Genomic DNA, 21,482 nt, shown 5'->3' on the forward strand with positions numbered 1-21,482 from the left:
ACAGAAAACAGAACATTTAATAAGGATGAAAGAGGTTTCCAATACGTCCAAAATAACAGAATGTTTGCATCCAAAATATTAGTTTTTTACATCCAAAATAGCAGTATGTTTACATCCAAAACAACAGTACAGTAACATCAAAAATAACAGTTCAGTTCATTTACATCAGAAATTACGGTTTGTTTTTATCGAAAATAATACTATGCTTACCTCCAAAATAACTGTATGTTTATGATACGTTCCTTTTATTGGAAAAACGTAAAATTACATCGACATTTTCTTTTGTTAATTGTGGTTTAAATATAACTGCAGAAAAAGGAACCTTTAATGAGGATGAAAAAGGTTTCCAAAACTTTCTGGCTGATGCAGTTTGAAAGCAGTTTAGTATATAAGTTAAAGGGGTACTTAAATCCTTATGTAAATTTTACATTTTTTTTAAATGGGTGAAAACAACATCCTTTTACATTTACAAAACTGTACAAATCATCTGGTGATCTTAGAGACCACAAACTCTTTTTGGATGAATAAGCATGAAAAAAAGCATGAAAAAAACTTTAAGAACAATTTTTTTTTTCAATTTTTTTCAAATAATTTTCTCTTTTCATCATTTTTAACCGAATGTTCAAACGTAATAATTTGTGAAAACAAAGGGATCAACAAGATTTTCAGTTGTGCAATTTTTGTATCTCTTCCTAATTTGGTTTTACAAAAAAGTAGGACTGCAAGATGTTGCTAACTCACCTTTCATCGGGGTTTAGAGCACTTACTGTTAGGTAAATTATAAAATTAAAGCTGCTGAGAAAATTAATGGTCCACTTTTCTGATGTTTTTCTTCAGAGTGTTTTTCTGGTTATAAGTGAATGATCCTTGATAAGTGAAACTATGTTTTGATTATATCAGAATTTTTTTCATTTTTGTTTAAAGGAGATCAAAATTCGCACGGTATCATATAATCTAAAATGGAACTGAATTGTTTTTTTAGCTATTTGAAAATTTACCTTCGTGTTGCAATCATCTGTCAACACTTAACTAACTCATGTGAAAGGTGTGAGATTGTAAGATTAGATGAGTCAGATTAGATGATAAAAGACTGAGTTAACGCCTGTTAAGATCTGTCAAAACTAGAGGCCCTAAATCTAAAGCAATATCATGCCAGCCTGGGTCAAAAAATTTTCTTAAATTATGTAAGAAATCCGCTGAAACGTGCTGAGAATTTTGGAGAGGAATGCACCGAAAATTTGTAAGAAAGGTGTTGTAAAAGGATTAAAAATTTATTTATGAAATGTGCTGAAAATGCGCTGGAACTTTGTAAGAAAGGTAATGAAGTTGTGCTGAAATTTAATAGTTTCAGCACATTCTCAAAATTTCAGCACTTCAGCGCGTTCAGCGGATTTCATATCTAATTTCAACGCTTTCAGCGCATTTCTTAGATCAAAATGAGCTAAAACGACGTTGGCATCTCGACCTGGGAGATTTTTTATTTGCAGAGAAGAGTAGGAAGACGGGGGAGGGAGGGAGCAGTGCCCTGTCCTCTCTGGACGAGGCGGCTGAAGAAGACCAGAGTGCGATGTCAGAGGACGTACCGGAGGATGTGCTGGCAGTGCTGAAGGCAGAAATCGACATGAAGACACAGGAACTGGAGGAGGAGAAGGCAAAATTGGGACAGCTTGCGGACGAAAAGGATGACGAGATTGCTGAGCTGACCCAGAAGCTGCAGGCGGTTGAAGAAAAGGTATGAACGCACCTATTTTAATACCTCTTATCGGGTGTATACTATACAAACCATCGTACGAGAAAGAATGCCTTCTCTGTCCTTTATAAAATGAAACATTACAAATGCGACCCAGTGAAGGCTGTGGCAATTATTCTGGACCTAATAGCTTTTCTACGAAATTTTTCTGCTCAACTTTTTTTGCTTCAAAATTTTTGTTTATCAACTTCTAAAACGATACTTTTTTTTAATTAAACAATTTTTTTTTTGAATGATTTTTTTTTTGAATGATTTTTTTTTTGAAAACCAACAAACTCTTGGGAAAAATTCAAATATAAAATTAAAAACCCATTAAAATTATTTAAAATTCATGGTTGATCAAAAATAACCAAACAGATTCCAGGCGACTGTCCGCCAGCATTGAGGAATCATTTGATACCAATCATAAAGTGCTATAGTTTTTTCTATAGTGGAAGCGACTGTCCGCTGACACTAGTATAGTATAAAACTGTTGAGAACTTGAAGATTTCATTTTTTTAGTTCTGTAGATAGCTAATTTACTGGTTTTCGGCGACTGTACGCTCAATAAGCTGAATATACAACAACAAACTATCCTCATGAAATTTTTTTCGTTGTTTAAACCACAACTTTGGTTAATTTTTTTTTCTGTTAAAAAATTAATTAGTGGGCAATCGGCGACTGTACGCCAAGAAAGCCCAACATTAGAACAAAAAATGTAATTAGGTAATCAAAACAATCATAAAATCTTCTAGGAAGAATTTCTCAAAAAAAAACAAACAATGACAACAGAGCGCTTAACAGAGAGGACCTTTAGCCATGCTGCTGTTCTTGCAGAACATAAGATCATTGGGTGCAAACTACGATGAACTTATAGCAACCTTTGAGGCCAACCAAATAATGCCGCCTTTGCTGGCACTTACAGAGACCTGGTTGAAAGATTACTCAAACAACCAATTGTTTTGTAACGAAAGTTTACAAAATATTGTCACGTGCAACCGACCTAAAAAAAGGGGGTGGAGGAGTAGCTCTGCTCGCGAGCAAAGAATGTCAATTAACAACAATAAAGACCTCTGCAAGCAATGATATACAAGTTTTAACGGCAAATTGCGTTTCAAAATATGAGTGTTTTGTAGTAACGATTGTGTACAAGGCTCCACAAACGGATAAACTAACATTCCAAAACTTTCTTCTGGAACATCTTTTTGCCATGGGACCAAAAAATAATCACATTTTTTGTGGGGAATTGAATATAGATTTCTCGAAATATAATAAAAAAAACAGAAAATTTTCTGAGGGAAATCGGCTCCCTAAGCCTTTACCTAAAATCAAAGAAAAACGAGCACACAAGAGAAACAATCAGAAGCAACTCAACTTTAGATGTTTTTTCTCAAATTTTGAATGTGAAACAGAGGTTCTGAAAACAAAAGTGTCAGACCATTATGGTGTTTGTTTGAAAGTATGTGACCTTAACGATGATCAAAACAACACCATAGAAAATGAACGAGAAAAACAGAGAAACTGGAATGCCCTCAACAGGTTTACTAACGTTCTGGAGTTAAATGTTGAATTGTCAATAGAACTTAAGTCAAAAGATGATTTTTTTCGGTTATGCACAGCGGAGGAAGGAATTCGCAATCTCGAGAATATTATAAATAAAACTCTGGATCTTATAACTCCTAAAAAAATCATCACAAACAAAAAAAGGCGAAACTGGATTACCAACGAAGTTAAAAATGCTTGTACCAAAAACCAACCTCTTTGGAATAATTTTTTGCAGTCCAGGTCACAAGAAAAAAAAAACAATACAATTTACAGAACAACAAAACGAAAACACTGGTAAGAAATGCCAAAAAGAACTACTACGAAAAAATTTTCGATAAACAAAATGATTCCAATGGCAAAAGTTTTTATAGGTATCTGAATCAAATTTGCCATCCGAATACAAAAAACAAAATCAGAAATCACAAACACAATTGACTCCGAAACACTCAATAATTTCTTTATAAATATTGGACCCTCACTTGCAAAGAAAATTGAGAAACCATATGATGGGAATATGATTAATCGGGTTGTTGACTCTTTTGTTTTAAAGCCGATCCAAAACGACGAAGTGAAGTCCGAAATAAAGGAACTTGTTGGGAAAAAGAGTTCCGATTATATGGGTTTAACAAACCATCTTCTAAAAACAATTAATCCAGTCATTAGTGGATACCTCACAGATATCTTCAACAAAATCATAGATGAATCACATTATCCCGAAAACTTAAAAGTTTCAAAAGTTGTGCCAATTTTTCAAGGTTGGAGATCCAAGCGAGCCAAACAATTACAGACCAATCTCTTTAGTACCACTATTTGGCAAAATTTTTGAAAAAATTATTAAACGACGACTAATGTCATTTCTGCTGAAAAACAAAGTGCTCTCCAGAAAACAATTTGGTTTCCTTAGTAAGAGATCAACAGTCGATGCCTTAACAGAAATGCTAGAAAACATTCAGAGATTAAGGGAGAAAAATGTCTTGGCTCATTGTACATTGCTTGACCTCTCAAAAGCTTTCGATACTGTTGACCACAGCATATTGCTAGACAAATGTTCCAAATATGGTTTGAGAGGCAAAATCGAAGAGTTACTCAAATCTTATCTTAAAGATCGCAAACAATTCGTTCGATATAAAGGAAAATCTTCCTCAACTAAGAAAATTGAGTGCGGAGTCCCTCAAAGATCAGTATTAGGACCACTTCTGTTTCTGATATATATAAACGATATCGTAGATATACCGAAACACAATAATATTCTGTTATACGCAGATGACACAAACATATTTGGCAAAAATGAGCAAACTCAACATACAATTGATCTCAAATTGATTTCCAGCTGGCTAGCGAGTAACAAACTGACACCATATATTAAAAAAAAAACAACTACTTCTGCTAGGACCAAACAACTTATCAGACAAAAAACTTATTTGGAAAGGGGAAGAAGTAGAGGAGAGCAAATGTGTCAAATATTTAGGTGTTAAAATTGACAACAAGCTCACTTTTGAAGAGCACATAGACTATGTTCAAATGAAATGTAACCAGTACATTTCGATTTCATATCAAACAAAAAAATATCTGCAAAGAGAATTACTTCTGAAAATTTATAAACAATACGTTCAACCACAGTATCAATACGGAGTTCTAATATATGGCACCGCAAACCAAAAGTGTTCTTGAAAGACTACAACATCAACAAAATTTCCTAATCAGAATAGTTTTTGGGTTCCCAAAACATAAAGAAGTTCGTAGTTGTAGATCAAAAAGCAAAATCCCATCAATATTTGAGCTACATGTGTACAAACTTCTGAAACTTCTATCAAAAGTAATCAGAAGAGAACATCCTAGCGAATCTATTAACTCGTTTATAACTGACAAGGAAATCGACAGATCATTCGACAATGAGCGGAGAATCAAAACAATACCTATCATAGAAAAATTAACACGCAAGAAACGAAAACTAATCTCAGTTCGATTGAGAATACTCTACAATAGCCTTTCCACTCTTGATTTTGATATAATAAAAAGTTTGAGAATCTGCAAAGAAAAGAATTTAAAAAAACTGTTACACTCCTTTCTGGACAATTACATAATCGATTCCGATTTTTTTGGAAAAATGTATTGGTAATATGCTCCATAACAAAGAAAAAAAAACTTTTTTTTAAGTAAAACCATTTAGACAGTTGATGCGTAAAAATGGCTTATTAACCCCCCCCCCCTTTTTTTCCAATTCCTCTTATATGGTCTCCTCTTATATGGTGTAAGTAACTAAATGAATTTCGAACACATAATCTATTTTTGAATAGCTCTGTAACGGTGCTGAAACAGGCAAATTGCCTCCTAGCATTCGTTCAGTACGACGCTTTATACTCTAATTGGGTTTAGTTATTCGAAGCTTGAGTATTTAGTACTGAAAACAAATTTATTATTTATTATATATAAAACATGAGGGAAGAACGAGGAGAATTGTTGAAGTATAGTTCCTTAAGACGAGGTACCAGACACAAATGTTCTCTGACAATATATTCCCAGATAGAAACCTCCTCTGATTAGACTCTCGGGAGTTCTATTATTTTTATGCACTCAAAGTGCGCTCGAATCCACCTAAGATTAGATTGAAGTGCATTCAAATCTTTTTATGCGCTCAAATTTACCTCTGATTAGACAAAATTCAGACTATTGTCTAGTGTGTCGAAACTGATGCAATGAACCATTTGGTGATTTAATTTTTGTCAATTTTTGAACTATTATTTTGAACTGTAGTTGTACTTTCTACTTTACCTCAATATTATATTTTTGTTCCGACCAAATTTAGTGGGGGAGGAACTATATATATTTAAACGGCTTCTTTGTTCTGTCAATTGTGGCCGATCGATATATTCAACGTAGAGGGTCGCGAGTGGTATCACTAAAAATTTCATCCAGCGTAGAATATGTAACTATAAAGATTTTTGAATTTCGTTGTTTCCACAGAGCTATTGAAGTTTTGTGAACATTGACTCATTTTCGTTCCTATTGATCAGATTATCCGTATTTTTGCGAAATTTTGTCAATTTTAATAGAAAAATATATTAAAATTGATAGCGACAGTGTAGTTGATTTGACATGTCAAGAAAAAAGCGCTGATGAACTGTTTGATGTATTTTTTTGCTAGAATTTTTGCAAAATTTTTAAAAATTCAGACCTTTTTCACCAAAAATAGCACGAAATAAGCTTCGAAATAAGCACGAAATAAACACACCTAAAAATTGCTGACAAAATCTTCGTGGATTCTCGAGAAGGTCATTTTGTCATGTGCATCTTATGAGGATGTTGTTGAAATTCAGTTTTGCCGGTTTTTTGCAAATTTAACTCGATAATTATGAAAAGGTCGTCTTTTTTTAAAAAAAATGTTGTCTTTTTGTCGAGTAAACCGTATCCATAAAATTTGAAAGAAGCATTTGTTCCTTATAGACAAACAACAAAAGCAAAACTAGTTTTAGTCTAATCATTTTTTTTCGTAAAATCCAAAAGAACGGACTTTAAGCAGATGTTTTTTAAATCATTTTCGCATTCTCTGCTTTCTGTTTCGTTAAATACAGAAAAGAACATTTCAAATCAAGGCTGTCTAATGACAGGTCCAATTGGCCTCCTGGAGAGTCTCAAGAAAAGTGATCTAATAAAAATTTGAAAGGTTGCATGTCATATGATTGTTGTTGAAGAGAGGCACAATTGGGCAAAGCGATTGCTTTGGAAGAAAAGGGGATATCATTTACCAATTTCTGCTGATAGCTAAGTTTTTACATGCGTTTTGAATCCAATGTAAATGAATATAGATGATTTTTTGTATTTTGTTCTTTTATGTCTTCTTTTATGTCTTTTGTTCTTTTATGTCTTCTTTTTTTAGTCTAATTAACTACTGGTCGCACGTCAAGTTACTGCTAGGAATAGCACTACTGAACTTATCTACGGTTTTTAGTGCATTGCTTATTTTTTTGTTCATTTATCATTTTGTTGTAGACCTATCACATATTCTGATCAACGATAAGTCTCAGTCGCCTTTTTGTGAAAAAAAGAACCAATTTAATTATTTCAGTTGATAGCTAATGGCTTTGAAATTAATTCTTTTCGAGAATTGCAATTGAAATTCTTAAATTTTCCCTTTTTGGTTCTTAAAACTTGTTACCTAATCTCATTGCTCAGAGGTCACATATGTCATTATTTATCTACAAAGAAGGTGCAAATACGTACACTTTTTTACTGAACAGATTATAGTTTTTGACAATTTGACTGCAAAATATAATGAAAATATTGTTTTTTGTCTTATTTTTGTCGTTTGTTTTTACAGGCGTACAACACAACCTGGATAATGACAGGTCTAAAAGTCTCCAAATTGAGATACGTGTGAACAACAAACTGATTTCCTATATTTGAAAATAATTGTTTTCAAGAATACATAAACCTATTATTTTAATTTTGTCGTTTTTGTTTTCTTTTTTGTCTACTTATTACCGAGTCTCATCAAGGACTGGTGCCATGTTCTTTCAAGTGAAGAAAAACTGGTTTGGTTAGCTTAGGTTTTATTTGACTTTGCTTCATGTAGTTTTTTTTCCAAAAATAGACATTGAGTTTTGGATGTTGGTTGTTATTTGATTTTTTGTTTGTCTTGTCTGGTAGTCTTAATAAATGCAAGTATCTTCGGATCACTAAGGTGGCATTATTTTCTTTACTACGTGAATTGATTTGGAAGCAATTTTTTTAATTCAGAGACCAATTATGTTTGATCAATGCGCAAGATTTTTTGAAAGTTTTCTATCGCTTCCTCATTTGGCAAACAAACAAGCCAAACTTTACCTCAGTTTACCTCAGTTTTTTACCTTAGTTTTTGACGTTTGCGATGAGCATTTATATTACAATCAATTTGTTTCCAATGTACAGTTGTTGGTACCTTCTTCTAGTAATACTCCAGGTGAAAATTTTGATACGGGATATTTTTACTTTTCAACAATGCCCGCGTTAAACAACCGCATTTACGGGATTGTCAGATACAGGTACATTTTCAGCTATTCTTTCCAATTTTAAAGACAATGCAAGAATTGTTCCAGTTTTTTTTTGTTTTTTTTTTGTCGGAATTATCTTTTGTTCTCCTGTTTTGACTCTATTTATAGCTGTAAGCAATCGACAAAATTTCTAATTCGCGAACAGTTTCATTTTTTTTGTTGCTGCGCTAGCTGTGGTTGAGTTGCCAGTAAAATTTTTACAATTTTTTTTCTTTTGGTTAGAGAAAAGAAGCCCCGAGGAGAAAGAAAGAAAGAACATGATAACGGGTTATAGGAGATGCTCAAGATCGTGAGGTTAAGACCAGTTGGTGTAATGGCTAGCACAATAGGCTTGCAAGTAAGAGATGATGGATAAAAACCAGAACTGGTACGTTTTCACAGTAATTGCGCCTGCTTAGACCCCCTAACACGTTCTTTTGTCTGATATGCCTTTTATGCTGTCTTTTTTTCTCTATTCATAAGCCTGAAAATTTTGGATAGACTCATTTTCGATAGGTTCTCTTTATTTTTGAATATTTATGCCGCTCAATGCATTGACTTATGCACTGTTTTTGTTGTTCAGCTGAAACAGCGGGAGGCAGCGTACAAAGCGGTAGTGCAGGAGGCCAAAAAGGTGCACGGGGCAGCCCAGGACACACAGGCAACAGTGGAAAAACACAAGGAGAGGAATCGAAGACTAGAGGAGGTGTTGAGGGAGGCGGCGAGTGAACACGAGGGAGCCAAGAAGCAGATAGACGAGAAAGAGAACGAAGTTAGGAACCTCAACAGACAGATGCAGGCCATGACACAGGTACCTCATTTGGTTTTGTTAACTGTTAACTAAATATTGATATCCCGGTCGATGATTTGAGCCTGGTCCCCCTTGAAAAATTGGGGACAAGAGTAGAAGAGTGAACACCTCTGAATTTCACTTTAAACTCACACCTTTTTTAATTGCTCTCAAACAAAGTGCAACAGTGAACTCCATGATTGTGGGTAGTCATATCCTCTGAATATGATAAGTGTTTTACACGCAAAAACAAGATGCTCAAACAATTCTCTTTGCTTTTGCAAAACCTTCTATGTTCATCAGAATTAAAAGTAGCAAAAGTTCCCTCATCTCAGGTAATATTTAAAACCAGTCTGTAAAAACTTCTATCTGATACGGACGTAGTTTCGAGAGCCAGATTTGTTTCTAGCATTGTTAAATTGCCGAGTCGATTTCTTAAACATTTATTGATAGCAAGTACTAGTAAAAAAAAGCATTAGTAATAGTGAAAAAACAAGTACTAGTAAAGTACTAGTACTTTGTCTGCTAGTAAAATGATTTTTATGGAGATCGTTGAATTTTGCACCTTTACATAGAACTGTAGAGCACAAAAGAGAAAAGAGATATCAATGCTGCTGCAGATATGTAATTGCTACTTGATTTACATTTTAAAACTGCTTGAGTTTTTTCAGCTTAACAAAGTCTCCTGCGAATAGGCAGAAGCTCTCAGAGCGCTTTCACCATCTGTTCAGATCGAGCGCGGCTGGTTGATCCTGTAGAGGAGCAACTGTCTGGTAGAAGTCCATTAATTATATCTTTGTTGCGATTCTGATATTAACCAACAAGTTTGCTAATTCCCTATTTGATCATTGAGTCTACGCCAGCTATCGAAAGACGGGTTTCGCTCAGAATAAAAAAGCGTTTGAATAGGCAAGTTAAATTACAATCAAGTCAATGCGTTAAATAACAAACGCCCAAAAAGAGCCATATATAAACTCCTAATCTACGTTTAGTTTCGATACTGGAGCCCGATTTTTTCTTATAAAAACTATCATAGGGGAAGAACGCTAGTCTTTATTATGTTTCCGGAGTTCACTCAAAACGTACACTTGAAACATCCATAAATTGTTAAGGTTTGTCATCTGTACTTTTTCGTAGTCCATGGGAGATTTTTTTTGCTCATAACCAATAAATCGTTATCAGAATGAAAGTTTGTGGAGTCAACAGTTTCCAACACACTACTTTTATGTGGTGTTTTTCGGTATAAACTGTTTTTAAATTGATCTTCCTTAAATGCTATATACTTTGGGTAAGCACGTAAGCATGAAATTCCTTCGTATTCTGTTGTTTTTTAAACTTCTTATTCAAACTTCTAGAGAAGCTATTCTGAAAATTGTTCGAAAAACAGCAAGGATAATATATGAAACATGCAAAATAGTAAAAGTCCTATTGTTTGAAAATGTTTATCATTCAAAGTTTATGGCTTTCCGTTGTCAATAGCCGGAGCTCCAAGAGATCTTTTTTTTTCATTTTAACAATTAACACAGGAAAACTTTTCTGAATTGGATGTTTTTTATTAAATGGTAATGACTCTTAATGACTTTTATATAATGGTAATGATAACTGGTGATGATGTTTTTTTAAAACATCTTTTTTAAAAAAAATTCTTAAGTTGAAACAAGTTTTTACCAAGTCGGCAAACGTTTTAGCAAAATTGGCTGCAAAATTTTCATTAACAGTAGACCTTCTTTTCATCTCAATGCCTTTCCTCTAGAAAACTTGTTTTAAACGTACCAAAAAATTGGTACGTTAAAAATTGGTTCTACCAAAAATGAGAACTAAACCAAAAAATTTTTTGGATTGGTTCTACCAAAAATTGGTTCTGAGATATTATTATAAAAATGAGATATTATTATCTGGACCCTCATAAGTTAGATGCTCTGTTTTTAGCTCAGCAATGCACTGGATCTGGTAGTCAAAGAAGCTAATTAGGCTTATGCAAACCCTATGTTTCGCAACCCAATGTTTCAACCTAACAAATCGCAGCTAAACAGATTTCAAGCAGAATAGGGATTTTACTTTTACTCTTAATATATAAAATTTTAGCAAAGGGATTTTGATTATGGAGTCTTGCAAAAAATTTTTAGTTGAACAGATTTTGAAGGAAGTTATATTTTTCTGCAAATATAAAACGAAGTCTTGGCCAAACATATGCGCGATCAAGGTAATGAAATTTTTTGGATTGGTTCTACCAAAAATTGGTTCTACGAAAAATGAGATATTATTATCTGGACCCTCATAAGTTAGATGCTCTGTTTTTAGCTCAGCAATGCACTGGATCTGGTAGTCAAAGAAGCTAAATAGGCTTATGCAAACCCTATGTTTCGCAACCCAATGTTTCAACCTAACAAATCGCAGCTAAACAGATTTCAAGCAGAATAGGGATTTTACTTTTACTCTTAATATATAAAATTTTAGCAAAGGGATTTTGATTATGGAGTCTTGCAAAAAATTTTTAGTTGAACAGATTTTGAAGGAAGTTATATTTTTCTGCAAATATAAAACGAAGTCTTGGCCAAACATATGCGCGATCAAGGTAATGAAATTAATTGGATTGGTTCTACCAAAAATTGGTTCTACGAAAAATGAGATATTATTATCTGGACCCTCATAAGTTAGATGCTCTGTTTTTAGCTCAGCAATGCACTGGATCTGGTAGTCAAAGAAGCTAAATAGGCTTATGCAAAAGCTAAGACAAGGTTCAACGAGAACTGCAACCCCCTCTCCTGGGGCCCCTTTCTCGCTCATACGAATCGAAAAGGTCCCAAGTTTATCAAAAACAGAGACTTCGTACCTTATTTTTACAAAGAGTTCATACCTCGAGTAACTGTCAAATTTGTGTGCTGACATATGTTGCCACTCAAATTAATGATCATTTGCCAATAAATTGCGCATGGAACGAGCTTAAGCGTTTGAGTTTGAAGCAAAAGATAATTAACAGTTTCGTTTTTGACTTATAATTTGACAATATAATAGAGTGGTTTTTGCCCAAGCCAAAGGCGAGGACAAAGTTTTAAGCCGAGCTAAATTACTTTTATACGCAATATCTATCGAGCTCGGTTTTCTGGTACCCTACAATGGTAAAGGACAGTTTTTTAATAAGGGGAGGGGCGTCTGACCATAAGTCGAGCGTCAATTGAATTTGACTGGATTTTCAGTTTGGGTCAAGTTTGAACTTTCCCTACTCCTTTTTGCTCTAGTGTGTTTTGTTTATCTAGTTGGTCTGATTCAGTGTTCGATGGTGTTTTTTCAGGAAGCGCAACAAGTGCAGGAGAATATTGGAGACCTCCAAGAGAAGCTCAGAGCCCAGTCAACCAAATATGGTGAGCAGTTAGCCCAACTTGGGAATGAGATTTCCCTGCTTGGAAAAACAATTGTGCCCGAAGAGAAGAAGGGCGAGTTTGAAGTGCAATTTGACACGAGTAAAATCAACGAGACATTCGCCCGATTGAGGGTACTTCTGGCAAAATGCAGACATTACCAGCAAACCCAGTCTAAGCATGCGTTCAGTATGAAACGAGAATTGAAAGTAAGTTGAGCAAAATATTGAACGAGGTGTTTTCAGGTTGGTTCGTGGAAATCAATCACCTTTTTGAAGTTTACGAGTGGCTATCTATATTTAGACTTGTGCATGATCCTACAATTTCAGGCTATAACATTACTCAGGAAAAGACGAAAAGATTTTCTAATGCTATGAAGTTATTGTACGTGATTTCTGCGTTAAGCGTACTTAATGCAGCAATCTACTAGTGTCCACGTGTCCTTAAACATTGAAAAAAAGCTTAATTTGACAAAAAGGGCTTGCCTAGTGCTGTGTGTTCCACAGAAAGTGCCAATATTAACCATGAAGCACGAACAGTTCAGAAAACTATAAATTTTCAAATTGTAAAAAAGTCCAGAACTAAAAAAAATAGCACATTAGTTTTCCAATGCATTTGAGACGAAATAATTGTTCAAAGAAGAGACTTCAGCTTTTTGACATTTCGTTTTGAGACATGAAAGAACGCAATTGAAAACCAAGATTTTTTGAAATTCATCATCTTGACAAATTTAATCGCCGGAAACTGCACGAAATGGTTCCGTCAATTAGAATAAAAATTCAACCTCATTTTCTTGGAAAAGATTTTTTTGAGGGATAGGTCTCATAATTTTATCGCTAATCTCAAAAGTCTCAAAAAAATGTCAATTTCAATTGATGCCGGCATCTTTTTAATTCCGTAATCTTTTCAATTAAGTAATATTGGTTTAATTGCACGCTGTGTTTACGACAAAGTGTATAAATGAATGCCTGGGTCAGCAGAAACTGTTCAATTCAAAAGTTATGGCTCAAGCCTTCAGAACAAATTGAATGAAAGTACATAAAATATTTGAAAACTAGCACGTTTTTGAATTTTTCTTATCGTGTCATAAGTTTAAACAGTGGTGCTTGTAGCAACACTTTATGGTCTTTGATGGCTAGCGAAACATCTTTTTCTGTACACATAGAATATAGTTCACCAAAAGTAATTTCAGAATCTGGAAACAACTCGAACACCTTTTTCTTTAAAAAAACGAGCCAATTCATTAAAAAAATAAATGTTGAGTGTCGTTGGTCTGGTTATGAAAATCATTAGGACTCTCTGATGCAACACTATTTCGTTTTTAATTTACAAATAAGCAAATGTTGCAATTATTTTGAGCCCAAAATCATGACATCCTAGTGAAGCAAAAAAAATATTAACTTTCCGCCATTGTATACAGCAACATTAGGCACGCAATTCAGTTTTCCGAAAACACTTTCATTTATGCTATACACTACCTTGAGATATAATTGACCTACTAAAAAAATCACATACCTTAAAAAGATTAAGTTTTAGCTGGTGTTTGTATGTTAGTAAAATTGAAAGCAAATTGAAAGTTAGACGTTCATTTCATTTTTAGAATCAAGTGCAAGTGAAAAACTTTTTCATTGATTTCTTCCAACACGTGGACGTTTTCTTCCTTCTATCACACTTTTATATATTTATCGCAAATTAAATATTGATCTAGTTGTTTGTTTTTTCCCTTATTTCTGAACCTAATCTAATAATATCAAAAATCTGAACACAGTGTTTGAATAATTCTAAAGAGAAATGAAATAAGATTCGCTCTTAAGATTGAGTGAGAGACTGTATAGTGTAAGAAATGCGATCAAAAATAATAGTGTTAAGTAAGGGAAAAAATCAGTGTTGAAACTGTCCTCAATTTTACGCATATAAGGTTTAATTGTATAGACGACTTTATTTTCAGATTAGCAACAAATTGGGTAGCCAACAAAACATATTACTTCGCGTGCGCAAAACCCACAAATAGGAGAATAAAGAAATAGGAAAACAATTAAAAATGAATAGTTTTTAAAACTGGTGTCAAAGTTCTCAAATTCAAAAATCATTTTGTTTTAAACCGTGCATGCTACATGTACTTCAAATGCCTACCACATTTTTGTTGTAGAAGTAGGGAGACATAGTAAAAACTTTTTAAATTTTTTTTTGTTTTCAAAAACTAATGACGTAAAAATGAAGAAAACAAGTAAATAAATTTTAAAAAAATCAAAACTCGAACCCTTCAATGCCAACAAGGAAGTAAAATTGTCCACAAAATTGACCAAAAGATAAAGTGATTGAAATATAACGACAAACGAATGCCGAGAAGAAAAAAATTAAAAAGACGATGACCAAATAGAAAACCTGATAGCTAAAACTTCAAAAATTTGTGCAACATTTTATATCGCATTAAAAGACGATAAGACCAACTAGAACTCATATTATCAAGAAGTTAAACAAAACTAAGAAAGTTGAACGCAAAATTATAGAAACATATGGAGGATCATGGTTTCGAAACTAAAAGCAAGTCGTCCAAAATCCTTATAAAGATAAATTTATGCTTCTTTGAAATTACTTTGTAACGTCTTAAAACCTGTCTTATTAACCTGTCGTTAATAAAACTAAATGATACCTCTACATAAAGAACACCAGACAAAGGCAAAACTCAAATACTAATTAATACGTAAAAAAAAACACTTGATGACACAATAATTGAAACCAAAAATTATGAACTGTAAATTTTATACATTTCGATGTCAAAAATCTTGTCTTTAGCGAGAGTAATTAAAAAGAGAAGAAAAACAAACAAAGTAACAAAAGTCGACAAATCAGTAAAATTTTATGAAAACAAAAGTCAATGTGACTATAATCCTTGGTTATTGTCCAGAGTAAGTGATTAGATTAACTAATGCATCATTATACTATGAATAAATAGACTAAAAAGAGCAGCAAATACGGGCATTTAAGCGATATAAACTTTTAATAGCAGTCAAGTTGCGGCACATGGAAAAGCTTTTATTTTGAAAATTTACTTGAACCTGAAATTCTCACTCCGTTTTCACAGCAATTTGAAAGTTTTTCCTGCCTGAAGTTTTTTTTAGGTTTTTTACCCACAAAGCTTTTCAAGCGTGACTAAAATGACTATAACAATTTGACTTTTAAATGGCATCAAAAAATAGGTACAAATAAGAGCCGACTTTGACAAAAGCAGCTCCCCAATACAGTTTGGAAAAAAATATCTGAAAATTTTTCAGAATAAATTGGGAAGTTAAGGCAATATGGCTATGAATATACCCCTTACCCGAAACTGTCTTCGGTTTCAGTAATGAAAAATTTGGTTATGTAAGTCTAAATTGCTAAAGAATTTAATTGAAAGTAAGGCATTAGAAGTTGAATTTCAAAATCTTTCTTATGGTACACCTTTTTTTCTAAGATGGTTATAAAATTTTTCAGTTTTGTCCGGAGAAAAAAAAACATTTTCGCTAAAATGGTGGGCGCCGCATTGGCCGACAGGGCGTTTAGCCGACAACCAAAAAATGAGAAATTTAGCCGAGTTTAAGGAAAATGCGCTAGCAGATCAATTAGGAAGCTCTGATTGGCCCAATTAAACCGGTATTTCGGAAGCGAGCAAATATACGAAACAGCTTGCATCAATTAGAGTAACAAAGTTCTGACCGTGGTTGCACCCATCCCCGATATTTTAGAGATTAGTTATAGAATAATTGTAGCTGTTGTCACTATTATCCACAAAAAGCTCAAAAAAATGACAATATAAAATTATCCACTCTGTGCAGAGAGATCGAAGCAAAGAGTTGCGTGAAAAAGTCCTCTCCTCTATGCGAAGCACGCGTCAGGAAGCTTCATCTTCCAATAAAAACAACGGCTTCTTGATGAGCGGAGTTAAAAGAATAAGCCACTGCATGAGCTCAACGACACAATCAACCGCATCTAACCAGTCCAGATGAACCATGACAGAGTCGGTATCAAAAGCAAGCAGAAACAAACGCAACTAATCAAAATTTTGTTGATCAGACGTGTTTACCACAATTTTCTATTCTGCCGCGGCTTGAAGATCTATGAAGCCCATATTAAAAGCGAGGAGTCAAAATAGCGCCAATAAACTAAGTGGGAGCTCGCTTCTCTTCCTTGCGCAAGAATTGATGTGCTCACCCAGTGCCGTCAGTGTCATAACTTAGACTGGGAAACTCAATTGCGCAGACTCAATCCGCGGTGCATCAGATGTGGAGCTTCCCAAAAACTAGTGACTGACTACTCAATGTCTCGCGGTCAAAAGCGCTCTACCTGCAATGTTCATCATAAGATAAGTTGATCAGATACAAGGGCTTAAAGTCGCACAAGAAAGAAGCACCTTCGATCAGCCCTTTAACCACTTTTGATTGACCGGAAACTCTTGAGCGCCAGCGAAATCGTTATCTGCGAAGTGACCAAGGGTAGTAACACGAAAACCTACAGTGAATTAGACTTTGCAGGTGATCGAAAAGTCTTTGCAAAACTCATGTGTCCAGTTCGCCATCTCTCTTTGACACAAAACGCTAAGTGCCCAAGCAGACCTAACTAATAAATCAACACAGCAACGACCATCACTGCAACCAACGCGACAACTACTGAAGGGCCCACAGAAGAAAAGGAGTATAGTTTGAGAAGTGATGATTCACCAGGCAGTCGCATGTTTACTGACAAAACCAATACTCAAGTCTTAATCTCTACAAACCCCACAGTTCACTGTTGTTCCACAAAATTGTACGTGCAAAATTGCGGTGTAATGATTTTAAAAGTTTTCCAATGCCTGTGCAATGAAATGAAGCAAAGAATTAAAAGTACACATAAAACTTTCAAATGATATATGCGCACCGCCAACTTTCCCTAATTTTTGCAATTATCAGAGCTGATCCAAGGATGAGGTGCTCCATGGTCAGAGTTACGCATGATCTCAATCATCGGAACGGCAATCATCGTTGCAATAATTGTGATCATAGGTATCTAGGTTTCTTAGTACGCTTTCAGTGAAAACAGAATTTTCCAGCCAAAATTCCATAAACTTCTGAGAGAACCCAAGAACAGTACTAAAAAGGCGAGGATACCAAAGTTTGTCCAGGAACTTGAAAACAGGTAATTTGAGCCTTATCTAAATTATTTAGATTATGAAGGAGGATAAAAACAACAGAGAACAAGCGCATGTGGAACAGATGGTGTTGTTGAATCAGAGCAAAGAGAAGATGGAGAACATGGAGGAGGAGCTGCAGGAACTGAAGGAGAGGAATCAGGCCATGCAGGACAAAATCAACAAGAGGAATGAACAGATTGCGCGCATTGGAAGAGGTGTGCTAATTTACAAAATAAGAATAATTATGTCTATTAATAAAATTGTGACGTAATGACTTCTCTAAGGCATTCTTGATATGGCCGCAATTATTCAACGTTGATGTGTCTGAATTAGACTGATTGCGTAAGTGTAAATGCCTTCAAGCTTTTGCCAAACTATAACCAAACTATAAACATCTCGCTGTCCCGGATCCACTTATCCCCAACCCAAGTCCGGCAGGCCCATATCTGTTATGGGTCACTGACCTGATGTTGGTAATAAGTATACAGCAGTTTTGAATTATTCCCTTAATCTTACTCGCTTTTGTTAAAGCCTAGAGAAATTCTTTTTGGTGCCCAGAAATTTAAAGAAAATTTAAGGTGTTTATAATGGGACAATGGCGTTAGTTTAATCCTCTTTACAATGCTGATACGTGGATTTGCGAATAACGTGAAAAATCTATTCGACGATAAATATCTTGTAAGATTAATTCCATAAAGAAATGAAAACCTTATAGAGCTGATATGGAACATATTTTTGTCAGCAATACTTATTGATTAGAAATATAACTAACATATTTTAACTTCAACAATTTGCTGTTTATTTTTTTCAACTGTTTAAACTGTTTTTTTTTCATACAGATACAGTGGGTTTGCAATCAAAAGCATGCCGCATTTTTCAGGAAAATCGCCCGTACTGATAATATTTTCAATGAATTTAACAAAATTGCTCAATTAAATGAAGGTCACAAGATCGTATCAACAGATTGATTCGCATCTTCTATTACTTACAAGTGCTAAATAAAGGTTTTTTTAATTTTTTTTAATTCTTTTTGTTATAAATCGATTACGGAGCAATTTCTTGAATTGATAATTTTTTTACAAAGGTCTGTGTTTATAAAAAAAATATAGGAACGCATGATGTTAACTTTTGTATAGCATATGGGATTTAATGTTTTACTTCAAAACATTCGCTCAATTCGAAAAAACTTTGATGAGCTTGAAGCTTTTTTACATCATCTTGATACAAAGCCTCACATTATTGCTCTGACTGAAACCCGGACATCCGGAAAAACATTAAAATGATCATTTCAGCTGACAGTTTAATCCAAGTTGAGATACTGAACTTGTGATAGAGAGAGTAGAGGTGGTGGTGTGGGATTTGTTGTCAGTGATGAGCTTTCGGTAGAAATAATACAAAAGACAACAAAAAAGCACCAACAAATTCTCACTGTAGAAATAGAAAGAGGCGAAAGCAAGTGCTTAGCATCTGTTTTATACAAAGCGCCAAATTACTCAATCCACAATTTTACAGATGATCTGATTGAACCACAGATGATCGATACACGTTGTTTTTGAGGTGATTTCAGCATAGATATTTAAAAAATTGGATAAAAATAGTACGAAACTAATAAAATTTTTCAATTTATTTGATTATGATTTAAAAACCTCTATGATTGTACACGAGAAACAGTAAATAGCCAAAGTTCAATTGACTTTTTATTGCTAATCACAATTGCAAGTTCTATGTAGAGAAGACCACAATTTCAGATCATTATTCGATCTTTCTAGAACCAGACGTTGCAACAAGAAATAACGTTCCCAAATCCAAAAATGATCAAACAACTGTATAAGCTTAATGATGAGAAATTATGTTCTGACATTATTTTTTCGCTCTACAAAAAATTTCAGGAAAATAAAAGCTTCATCGAAACTTTAGAAATAAATGATGTCTTTACTTTCATTCAGGACTTGATTGTAGAGGCCAAAGAATCTTATATACCTGAAAATAATCATTTCACTAGAAGTGGTTATAAAAGAAGCTGAGTTATCAATAAAATCAACGCAGAAAAAAACACAATTTATGGAAAAAATATCTTTGAAAAAAGTCTCTTCTAAACATAGTTCCCAGACATTATTCCATTTAACTAAAGACATTAAAAGTGACCAGGTGGAAAACAGAAGTAGTTTGTTATCTTGTGATCAACTCAATGATTTTGTTGTGAACATTGCTCATCAACTAGCAAATAAACAGTTTTGTCAAGACTATCTAAGACATGTGAAAACTGTCACGAGTACCTTTTTTCTCCAAAAAAAAACAAATTTGAAGTGTACAAGATTTAATAGTCTACCGAACAAAAATTCGGAGGTTTGATACGGATTAAGCAGTCTATTATTAAATGTCGTAAATCTCGTGGTGTGTGATTTGCGTGCTGATCAGTTCAATAGGTGTATGGATAAAAATAAATATACCGAAGCTTTGAAATTAACTAAGGTTTTGCCGTGTCACAAAAGTGGTGATCGAAACAACGCTGGTAATTTTCGACCAATCTCTTTACTCCCGATTATTAGTAAAGTTTTTGAAAAAATTTTGTTCGAGCGAATTGAAGATTTTCTCAATGTCAAGAAGGTTTAATTGCCAAACCAGTATGGGTTTAGAAGCAAAGAATAGATACGGTAGCAGAGGTTGTAGAGTTTTTAAGGACAAATAAAAATCTTAGAATACCATCTAGCTGCACCTTCATTGACTTAACTAAAGCCTTTGACACTGTGGATCATAATACTCTGCTTAACAAATGTTATGCATACGGACTCAGAGGGAAAATACTCAGTAAATTACAATCTTTCCTTGCTAATCGACAGCAATATGTAAAAATTAGGAATCAGGCGTCATTTAAAAAAGCAATAAGCATGGGTGTGCCTCAGTTTTCAGTCCCCGGTCCCTTACTATTTCTGCTATACATGATTGATCTACCTGCAATATGCCAGCATTCGAAAGTAAATATGTTTGCAGATGATACAAATGTATATGCAACTTCTCCTGATATAAACATTCTCAACAAAGACATGACAAACGTAGTGAATTAGATATCTGCTAAAAAATTGACTGTTAATTTTGAGAAAACGAATATTGTTTTTTTAAACAAAAACGAAAAACCAAACTCAAACAAGTTTACTATAGGTCCAAAAACGATTGAGAGCAAAGACACAGCTAAATATTTAAGAATAAATGACAAAAAACATAATTTCAGGAAACATTACAGTGGTTAAACAAAAACTTCAACAAATCATATCAAGTTTATATGAATTGAACGTTTTTTCAGGCAGAAAAATATGGTAAAAGATTGAAAAGCTTATGTTCAACCAGTAATCATTATGGGGCTCTTATTTATGGGTGCGCAAATAAAACTGATCTTCAGGACCTAGAGTGGTCAAAAAACGAAATCTTGAGAGTTATATTCTCTTTTAAAAAATCTGAAAGCTTGAAAGTTTAAAAAAGGGAAAAAATTAGTCGTTTTTTGAAATACATATTTTCGAGCTGTTCAAAATTAAGATCATATAAGTTCGACAAGATCACATTAACGAAGTTTTCAAAAATATGATTAACGAAGAAAAAATTGTCAAAAGTATGGGTGTTCACGGACAAAATAACCTTTGGAAACAAAAAAAGAGGTACTATTGAGAATATTAGGCTAATAGTTACAAGGGCGTGAAAATTATATGACAAAATTCTCCTGATGAATGAAAATCAATAATGTCTGTTGAAAACAATCAGATAGAAAAGCTAGTTCATGAAATTAAGGAAAACTATATTCTAGGAGGCAGCGAGTTGCTGAAGGTTTTTTGTTGGTTGGTGGTTTTCTCGTGGTCTTTTTTAAATATACCTTTCTTCATTACAAACACCGACTAACTTGATGTTCTTGGGA

At 33.9% G+C, this 21,482-nt stretch overlaps 1 protein-coding gene across 1 annotated transcript in view; it reads left to right on the forward strand.

Annotated features, from left to right (window-relative positions):
• Nucleotides 1-21,482, forward strand: part of LOC142335317 (uncharacterized) — a 115,719-nt gene that overhangs the window by 75,561 nt on the left and 18,676 nt on the right. The window contains exons 10-13 of the mRNA XM_075383763.1: nucleotides 1,488-1,732; nucleotides 8,867-9,094; nucleotides 12,366-12,641; nucleotides 17,613-17,793. Coding sequence (XP_075239878.1) covers nucleotides 1,488-1,732; nucleotides 8,867-9,094; nucleotides 12,366-12,641; nucleotides 17,613-17,793 — 930 coding nt within the window. The remainder of the gene's footprint in view (nucleotides 1-1,487; nucleotides 1,733-8,866; nucleotides 9,095-12,365; nucleotides 12,642-17,612; nucleotides 17,794-21,482) is intronic.

This window comes from Convolutriloba macropyga, chromosome 2, assembly GCF_964194025.1.
Source record: "Convolutriloba macropyga chromosome 2, txConMacr16.3, whole genome shotgun sequence".
NCBI classification, from domain to species: Eukaryota; Metazoa; Xenacoelomorpha; order Acoela; family Convolutidae; genus Convolutriloba; species Convolutriloba macropyga.